The 10,211-nt window shown below is 36.7% G+C and overlaps 1 protein-coding gene across 1 annotated transcript in view; it reads left to right on the forward strand.

Moving 5' to 3' along the window:
* Window positions 1–395: 395 nt before the first annotated feature.
* Window positions 396–10,211, forward strand: part of LOC104531868 (ankyrin repeat and fibronectin type-III domain-containing protein 1-like) — a gene marked incomplete at its 3' end in the record, with an annotated part of 24,706 nt that continues 14,890 nt past the window's right edge. Inside the window, 3 exon segments of the mRNA XM_010176888.2 lie at window positions 396–529; window positions 4,471–4,609; window positions 9,829–9,834. Coding sequence (XP_010175190.2) covers window positions 396–529; window positions 4,471–4,609; window positions 9,829–9,834 — 279 coding nt within the window.

A 10,211-nucleotide genomic window follows, 5' to 3' on the forward strand; every position in this document is an offset into this window, starting at 1 on the left:
CTCTGAAATATAGGGTCCACAGTTCCAGGGCACTGCTGCTATACAGGCTGCCACAAGGCTGGAGAACTCCTGGTCTTCATGTCCCTTCCTGTGGAAGTGGGAGCCTGCAAGCCCCAGGTGCTGGTGTATCTGCAGCTCCAGCTCTGCAGCAGAGCCCGGGTGTGTTGAAATCCAGGTTGTGCCAAGAGGACTGTAGATTAGGAACCATGGCTAAGGCAGGAAGCCTGGAGGAGCTGTGGCTGCCAAGCTCAGTTTCTTTTAGTCACTTCCATCACAGGTGTCTCAAATATTTCAAAACACTTGAGAAAATTATTTCACTGGGAAATTTTCTAAACTTCATCCAAACACAATTCTTTTTTCTTCACTCATAATTTCAGAATTTCTTGAATTTGATCATGTCTGTGACTGATGAACTGGGAAATATTTGTCTTTTTTATGAATATACTGAATACTTCTGTGTCTCTGTGGATAATAGGTTATTTGCTATGGATTTGGATCAAGAACACTGGCTAAAGGAGCTAGTGAAACAGTAAGACCCAGATAAGTGTCTTTCAGGAAACACAAGAAATCAGGGAATAGGACAGAGAATTAACAAATTGGCAAAAGAGTAAGTGTGAAAGGTGATAGGTAAACAATGAGCCAGAGAAGCAGAAATTGCCAAAACCAGAGTTGGAATTTACTACAGTAGCTTGTATGTATAAAAGTTTGCAAGAAAGAATAAGTGTGGGCACACAGAAAGATATGTTTTTATAGGCTTGCTTGGTTTTGCTTGTGGCTTTTTTTTTTTACTTTTCTCACTGTATACCTTTGGCTGTATTTAAAAAACACCCCAATATCATGTTTCAAGGAGTAGAGTCACTTTAACCACCTTTCTAGTCATAGATTTCCAAATAAGAGAGCATACAGATGCCAGACAGACTTGGCCTGCCTGTTGCTACTTCAGGAGGGAGGCTGGACATCCCGTTCCCAGGTATCTGATCTGCCTGGCTACATTGCCCGACCCTGAGCGCAACAGTGTACGGGATATCAGATCTGATGTCTGAGCAGTATTTGTTCTTTTAGGGGAATTATGGACAGTCTAAAATACAGCTTTGTCTCTAATGATGATGACAGATTTGCCATTGACTGATTATGAAGTAAAGTCAGGCTCTGTTTGAAGATTTAAAATTCCAAATGTTTGAGTGAGTTTCTTTGCTCCAAACTTCCCACCCAGTTTCCAGACTAATCGTTTTCCAAGTGTTTTTCACAAACACAATGTATGCCTAGCACCGAAAAACAAGGTGATATAAAACATAGGAACATTAGTTTCTGTGTATGGAGGACGCACTTGCTACTGAAATACCATTTGCAATTAAGCGTTGGACATTGCATACTTGGGACAATGTAGTACCTGTGTGTTGCTCCTGCTCCATGGATCACATCAGGCTTTTGAAGACCTGGGTGAGTACTGCCACCTATTGATTGACGAACTGAAAAAGAATGTCTCCAGCTGCCCTGAGATTTTATATAGAACAGCTTTGTGAGCTTCTCCTCTGCATAAGAACAGCCCCCCTCATCCCAGAAATATTACCAGTGTCCAGAAGAAACAAACAGCATTTGCTAAATGGAGTTAATGGCCAACGCAATGTACTGCTTGGCTGCTAAAAATCTGTGGTGTATAAAGCTGAGAACAATATAGCATAAAAAATTTGGTAAATGTGTAAGTTAATCAGCCAACTTGAGTGGCCTCTTTAAACAAAATGTACCACTAAACATACATCTTCATTAAAATGTCCAGCTTTAGCAATAATAATAATAATAGCAGCTTGTGGAATCAGCTCACAAAGTGTGCTGCAGATAGGAAAACTTTTAGAGTGATCAAACATGAAATGAAAATCTCTCTCAACAGGATAAGGAAATAGTATAAGTACAGCAAACAAATTATTTTGTTCATCTAATAACTATGAAATATAGGTAAATGAAATAATAAATGGCTGACATCTTTGAGCTACCTAATGGAATCATCGAAGCCTAAGGACATGCAAGTTTCTGTACAAGATCACACTAACAGATTTGCTTGCGTGTGCTTTATCATAAAGGTTTTTGTGTTCTGTGGGTTTTTAGTCTTCTAAAGACTAGAAGACATCCAGAACTAGGTGCTTACCACACTTATTTACACACACTTATTAATTATTTTTAGTAATTAATTTCATGCTTTTTTAATGTGGTAAATTTATGATTACTTACCTTACTGAGTGTTGTTTTGTTTTCTGGCTTTTGAACAGTTTAGTAATGAACTTAAATTCATATGACAGAAAGGTTAGGAATATGTTTACTTGATTTACAAACTAATTATCTTTCATAGAACTAGCTTGGGCAATAAAACATCTTGGCTTTTACTTTTCTACTAAATAATGTTTGGGTAGCAATGGAGAAGTAGTAAGCATTATGAAATTGAAATGGCAGTTGTTGAAGGTCTACTTTTCACCAAGTGGAAAGGAGAAAGCAAAGGAGAGAATGGAGAGTACTGATCCACGATGAGAAATTGCTAGAAAATGTTGTAGAATAGACTAGTTTCAGTAAACTCACTTTAGCATTTTCCTCTGAAAACAGCTGGAAATGGAGAATTCCTGCTCATAATCAAGTTCCATAGATGGGGTTTATACAGATCAAAAAAACTTAAATCAGGGATTTTGACTTAGAAGACTGATCATTATTCCGCACAGCACTGAAAATGGAATTTTTATTCTTACATTTAAAATAAACTAATGTAGACATTTCAGATTTTCAGTATGCTTTTTTTTTTTTTCCTAGATAGTATCCCAGTGTTAAAGGTATTTAGTGGTTTTCAAAAGATTTCCAGTCTTCCTCCTGTTGACACAGAGCAGTGACCTCAGTCAGCTGTCCTGCAGTCTTTTGACTAATGATCCTCAGAAGCAGCAGAACAAAAGAGGGAATCCTATACACGAGGCCCGTGATTTTCACAGTATAGGAGAAGCAATGTTGTGCATAACATATTGTCATCGAACTTTGTAATTTTCTGCTTCAGCCAATCATGCAGGTAGTTGCATTTGAAATTCTTGTTCTGTCTTTGTAATATGTACATATGTGTGTTTACGGACATACACATACATATATGCATATAGAAAATATCTCAAAAATGGTTGGTCCATGTCCAGATTGATTTTGAAAGTATAGAATAAGTTCAGGTCCCATGACATACAAATGTCAGGCCCATGACTAGATTTTAGCTTCAGTTACTTTGGCAAAAGGATGCTATTTGGTTTGCAGTCCAGTCCCCTTAACTGAGTTTTGAAGGATGGCATAATCAGATGGGTGACCAGCTTTTGAGAGGTTTCCAACATTTTCTAAAAATCAAGCATCATGTCTGAACAAAGCCAGTGAAATCTTTTCAGCAGATTGTAAGAGCAGCTCTAGTATCCCTTTAAAAACAATTTAAAATACATTTTCTATAGGTATTAATTATATTATATTAATCATCACTGACTGGAACAGACCAAGGAATTAGTGTGTCTTAATTTTTTTCTGTTGCCAGATGGTACACAGGAATGTTCTGGTTACATGAATTTAATCCAGTGGACTGTCCAGGAAGGGTAACAGTTTTCTAGATTGTTGTTTATCTTTATCACCTACCTATTTTTAGAATTCTAGGGCTGTTACATTTATTCCATGTTCTGACTCTGTAACATCTTTGTGGGTTTCTGTGGGATCCAGCATTTGCAGTTTTTTGTCCTATAGTAAAATAAATTTTTTATTTTGGAATATCACTCTTCCACTATTTTGCCAGCTCTTAATGCAGACGTTACAGGATTTGTTTTAGCTGAAACATAGACATCAATAAAATATTTTTTTTCTTATTCATTTAATAATCTTTTTTTAAGCATTACCTGTTCAAGCTGGGAGCTTTCAAATGATCTTGCAGATGTCCCATAGCTATGGATCTGGTTGCTGCTTTTGTTGCTATGATTGCAGACAGCTGTAGTGATAGCTTTCTCGAAGAAAGAAGAAACAATACATCACATGCAACATGCATTACTGGACCGAATGTAGGACTGTGATTCTTTTTTTCCCCTTTTTATTAGTTTAACATAAAACTAACTGCTTTAAGATGGCTGCATTAATGTCTTTTTACTCACATTTCATGGCAAATTAATTACAATCGCAGCTTTGTTTACCCTGAAAGTAATTATTTTTCTACTTGCATGTTGTGCTGCTGATCAGTTTTAAGGGATACAACAAGCTAAAAGCACAGAGAAGTCATGGCATCTTTGTCTATGGAGGCAAGAGCTTTCTATATTAGCCATTCCTATAGCTGCATAGGTAACTAGGATAGAGTTAAGACACCAAACATTTTACCTGTGATACAGCACTATTTGCTTTAAATACTGTTTTGCTCTGACATCTTGTCCGTGATCTTGGGCTTCAATAATTGCTAGTAATAAGCTTTTTGGTATCTGATCATTCATGCAGTGTAAGGAAGAGATTTACTCATTCTGCCCAGAGGCTGAACCAGCAGAGACAGCAAAGCCAGTGTGATTCATTGAATGAAGACAGTGGACAATTACCAGCAATTTCTTCACGTTTTGCCTTGGATAACCTAAGCTGGTAAGTCTAATTTAACTCTTTAATGCATATATTTTTAATTATTATTTTGAAGTACAAAATTGCTTCATAAACATATTTAAGAGCACATAGTGTTGAGTGGTTTCTTGACTGTTGTGTTTTCCTAAAATCTGAAGTTAATGCTTTTACAGCTATGCTGTGTCCTGCCAGTCCACTCGTCTATATAGTGCAGCGTATATGTGCCACATACAACAGATAGTGAACAGTAATTTACATTTTTTTCTCTCTCTGCAATATGTTTTTAAAAGGACATGAATATTATATCAGTATCTGCCAATCAAAAAAAAAAGAAAGGTTCAATAAGGATAACTAATTTATATTAATGTGTATCTGAATTTGACTTCTAAAGCACCCTGCTGTTGGGGAATAAGACGGTTACTTCAGTGTTTAGAAGCATAGATAGAAACTGAATCACAAAGATTGATATACAGTATGTGCAGCATGAAATATGTGTTGGAAGACTTTGATCACTGGTTTGGTATATGCTGTAGCAGGATGACAGTCACACAAATGAGACTGTTTTGGTGATTATTTCCAGGGTAGTGCAGTAACTGTTTCCCCAGAGGTTATTTGTTATTGAAACCATTGCTGTAAGACTTTCATTTTGTGGTTGTTTTTTTTTTTTTTTAAATAAATTTGGAAATGGAAACTACTGTTAATTATGACTAGTTATAAGGGGAGTTGCTGTTGTTATTTTGCATAGTGCTGCCTTTTACTGAGAAACCCTGTAACATGCTGCTTACTGTAGTTTTGACGTGCTGTGAGGATGCTAGGTAGTCAGATCACACAGGGTACTCTGAACTGTATTACGATGTCCTTATAATTTCATTCTGACCTGTGCTAGGTATAGGCAGAGGCTTCCATAGGCAAAAGTCTCAAATGGGTCAGTTCTGGACATTGCCTGTTTCTAAACAGTTAGTCTTTGATATACTGTAATAATTTCAGTTGTGACAATGATATACCCTCAGGTTAAGTGCATTTCAGTTGCAGGATTTGTTATTTCAATTAAGACAATCCATATTCTGGGGTTTCACCTGATCGGTGAGGTGAGGACATAGTTGTAAAAAACCAAAACTGAAGGAGCCTAAAACTGCGCTTACAAAATAGTTTGTTGGTAAAAATAAAATGCCAACATCCAATAAAAACACAGTAAGTTTTCAATCACAGAATCCTGTGATTTGAGCTGTCTGCTTTCCTTATTTTCTATTATACTTTTTACCCATGATTTTGCTCAATCCCATTTCCATTGCTCTCCTGGGAGTTATTTCTACAGCCTAAGATGATCACACTTCCAGAAAGTTTTCCAGAATATGCAGCCTCCTTTTACCTCTCTCTTTTTTTTTTTTTTTTTTTTTTTTTTGCATTTAACACCTTGTATGTGACTAGAAAACATGTGAAGTACAATAATTTTCAGTTGCATTTTGCATCGTACTGTTTCAGTATACTGGTAAAAAATGCAGTTCATTTGCATTATATTATTCCAGCCATTGCTTTATTGTTTCATGTTTATTCCATGCACTGTTTCGCAATATTGATGGTTAGCATACAGGAAACATTCATATATTTCAAGTCACTTGTGATGCACTGATTCTGTGTGGACAGCAAAGATGCCATCTGTTTTATTGTTGAATAACTGTAATTTTTATGGTGTTTACTTAGCTTCTCTACAAACTCACTTGTTCTTAACTTAAACTTTCATGAGATTATAAAAGATTCTGTCCTCTTCTTACATTAGTTATTCTTGAGGATCTGCTTTGGCTGTGTACTGAAAAAGCTTCCATGTGTAATATGGACAACCTATTGTTACTGTCCTCAGAAGTTTAGACAGTAATGTGCTGTTTTCTTCTGAATGCATAAATCCTGTTTCATTGGTCAGATCAAGGTGGGAAGGATTCCAGCAACCCCTAGGAATTGTAATTGCTGGAGTCAAACTATGTTTAGATGCTGTCAATGTGCACAGTAACCCATGCCATGCAGAACAGGCCTGAGTAGACTTGGTAATAAACTCCTGCTAGGCTTTTCTGGGTTGGAGATAAAGGCTAGCAGCACAATGATACTCAAATTTGCTTTCATCTTGAGACTACATCAGCATCCTGTAGTGCTGTAATGTATTTGGAGAACCTAGTTTCTTTTTACAGTGTACATATTGAAACAGAGAGAACTGATCCGTAAACTGTCTCAGTTTTTAATGTATATTGGGAGATGTGTGACTAGAACACCTCTACCAAACCCTCATATTTCCTGGAAAACTGTTAAAAAACTGAGAGATGCTTCTCCTTTACTTGCTCAGGTTAATAGTGCGTCATAAAAGAAAATGTTGCTGTCAAACTGTTCTCTGTAAAAAAGTTGGGATTCTGAAAATAACTTCTCCACTTCTCAAGAAAAGCTTAATTTGATGACTTTAAAAACATAATGTGAAAGACACCTGGGCAACTGAGTTTAAGGAGATAGATACAAATACACTTCCTGCATTAGTGAATGCTGGAGAAGTGGTTGGCTTTTAGGAGTCAGGCTGGCAAAATTCCTTTATTAGTAATTTTTTTAATCCTCAGAGGTATTGTCACAATACTAATTATATGAACTTGAAGCACGGCAACATCTATAGGCATGACTTTAAATATAAATAAATGCCTCTTCACACCAACACCAATAATCTTCAGCCAATATCAACTCTTCTTCGACGGCTGTCCGCTCCACAGATAACTTAAGGACTTGAAGTCAATGAAGGAAGGTCAGTCTAGGAAGATAAAGGGGGGACTTTATCAGCTTAGGGAGGACTGAGAAAGGCATCAGCCATGTTAGCTTTAATAACACCAGTTTTAATAATACTATGATAGATAAAAGAAGTCCTACTGAGTAGATATACCTAATTTAATTAATGTAAACTTACTAAATGTCTACACAGCTTCTCAGTAAGTTTACATATTGGTATACAGGCTTAGTGAAGCTTGGAATCTCTCCACAATGCAGTATTGTGCCTCTCAGAGGTGCTGAGCCTGTTGCTTTTCATATTAAAAAAATATAATCCCCAAGCAAGCACAGTGGAGCATGCTGAGCCACCTTTGAATTAAGTATTGGATGGGTCTACTCTTCTTTTTTTGTACTGGTATTGATGATGTTTAGGTTTGTGTGGTAAATGGAAATTGTTTTCTCTCTCTCCTGAGTTTACCACTGATTTTGTGGTACTTGGTGTTCAATGACAGTACTCTTGGAAGCAAATAATTTTGGGAAATTGAAACTTCCTTTACAAACATGCCTATAACATTTATTGGCCTATTTTTAGCTACAATTTGGGACTGATTTTTGACCCATACTTTATTGATGAAAGTAAGAAATTCCTGAAAGCAGAGGTAAGAAGAGAAATTTGTGTAGGATAATGTGTAGCTGTATATACTAATAAAAACTGTGGAAGTGTTACTCTAAGTAACTGAGAATTAATTGATTATTATTAGTAGTATATTATTATTATATTTAGTAAATTGATGAATTTCTTTAAAATACTAGTCATGTGGAAGACGGGTAATGGGCTTTTTCTTAAGCTTACTTTTAATAAATATCTGAAAACAAACAGAACTATTGAAGCTATGCTAAACAGAGACAGATGTGAATGAAATCTTTTGACCATCTTAAAAAGAATTTTATTTCATGTTTATACTCCCAAATGGTTCCGTGAATGCATCTCTAAAACAAAAACCTGTCTTCTAAGATGGTCCAATATTGAAACTCAACACTTAGCAGCAACTTCAATAAAGTAAAGCCTAATCCACACTGATTCCAGCACACGGTTCCAAATAATTCTGGCGTGTCTGGAATATTTGTGAGTTGGCATCGGTGATCATAATTTTAGTGTAATGCTACAGTTTGACATTAATGAACTACTTCTCATGTTAGAGACTTTGATTAAATGTATTTTGCTATGTTCCTTGGTTTCCACTCAGCCTTTCTACCTAGTCAATGCAAGCTTGCTGTTTGGGGCAGAGAATAAAATGCTTCACTTGAAGAGACAGTGATTTCGGTTAGTTCTTGTGGGCACTGCTGAAAATATATGTAATAGTTAAAAGGCAGGATGAACTGCTTGTGTGCGCCTTTTGTCTATAAGCTCAGTGAAAAGCAGTCCAAAATCATTGTAGTGTTGTCACTCCCTGAGTCCCAGAGAGCTCATTTCTTATCATATCTACTCTTGCACATCAGTTTCAGAGATGCAGGTCACACAATTCCCTTCTTCTGATTGCACGCGCTGTTGTTTTAATTTAACAAAGTCTTCTCATCACATATGACAATTATGTTGAATCTGACTTTCTTCATTCGGAGACTTGATCTCTCTTCAATACCCCATGAGCTTGGAGAATATGTGAGATTACTTGTAATCAGATACTTTTGTGCTCAGGATGTCTGCTTCACCACAATTCACAAATGAGAAAAGAAGACATAGACAGCTTATGAGACCAGGGTAGTGTCTTTAATCTTGGAGACCAATTCCTGCCAACAAGCAGCCTCAACAGCAGGGCAAGTGTTTAGTAAAGAATGCTTTTATGATTGTAAATAGTTATTATAGTCTGGTCCAGCAGCCTGATTTGCTTAGATGCAGACTGAGACAACAAGAACAGAAAGTTACAGGATTTGTATCATAGCACAAAGAATCTAAAGCTTATTTCCAGGAAAAGATTGTCTGAAAGGGTAGCCAGATTTACTATTACAACTGTGACGACTTCTAGAGAGACATTCGGTCTTATAAATGTGTACACACTCCTGGCAGAGAAAAAGGAAATGTGAAGAATTGTGCATTTTGTCACCTTTTCACTTTCAGAGATCCCTAGGGGTAGCTCCCTGTGCTTGGAATTGGGTCAAATCTGATTCTTGGTTTCCCTTCAGAAAGGCAAAACTATTTCCACATAAAGTATTTACAGAGAGTTAAATATGTATTCAGTTTTTCCTAATACAGAAAAATGACTGTAATCATAGAGCATTGGAAGTGTTGTTTAATTATGAGATAATATGGAAATCCTATTAGGCTAGGCAGTCACAGAGAGAGGAGGCAGTCCCTCTTGGAAGAGTTTGTAATCTAAAGGGACAGAGCAGGATAAAGTGATACAATATATAGACAAAATGAGTGCCTGTCCACTAACTGAGGAAGAAACTACTCAGCATGAAACTGTAAACAGCAAAAGTCAGAATCACAGATTATTTTATCTGTAAAACATGGAGTGTAAGGTCTTTGTTTGCAATAACCTGGACACGAGTTGGCCATAGGTAGTTTAAACTAAAAATGCATATATGCCTCACTGCCTACAATAAAGCCTAAATAGGTGTGGTAGGCTGACCCTGCATGCCAGATGTCCACCAAAGCCCACTCTATCACTCCCCCTCCTCAACTGGATAGGGTAGAGAAAAATATAATGAAGGACTTGTGGGTCAAGATAAGGAGAGAGATAATTCACCAACTACTGGTACAGGAAAAACAGACTTGACTTGGTGGGAAAAACAAATCTAACTTATTACCAATCAGAAAAGAGAACAATGCTGAATAAAACCAAATCTTAAAACACCTCTTCCCCTCCCTTCTTCCCAGGCCTCACTTTTCTCCCATT

The sequence above is a fragment of the Antrostomus carolinensis genome, unplaced genomic scaffold (genome assembly GCF_000700745.2).
Source record: "Antrostomus carolinensis isolate BGI_N321 unplaced genomic scaffold, ASM70074v2 scaffold18251, whole genome shotgun sequence".
In the NCBI taxonomy this organism is placed as follows: Eukaryota; Metazoa; Chordata; class Aves; order Caprimulgiformes; family Caprimulgidae; genus Antrostomus; species Antrostomus carolinensis.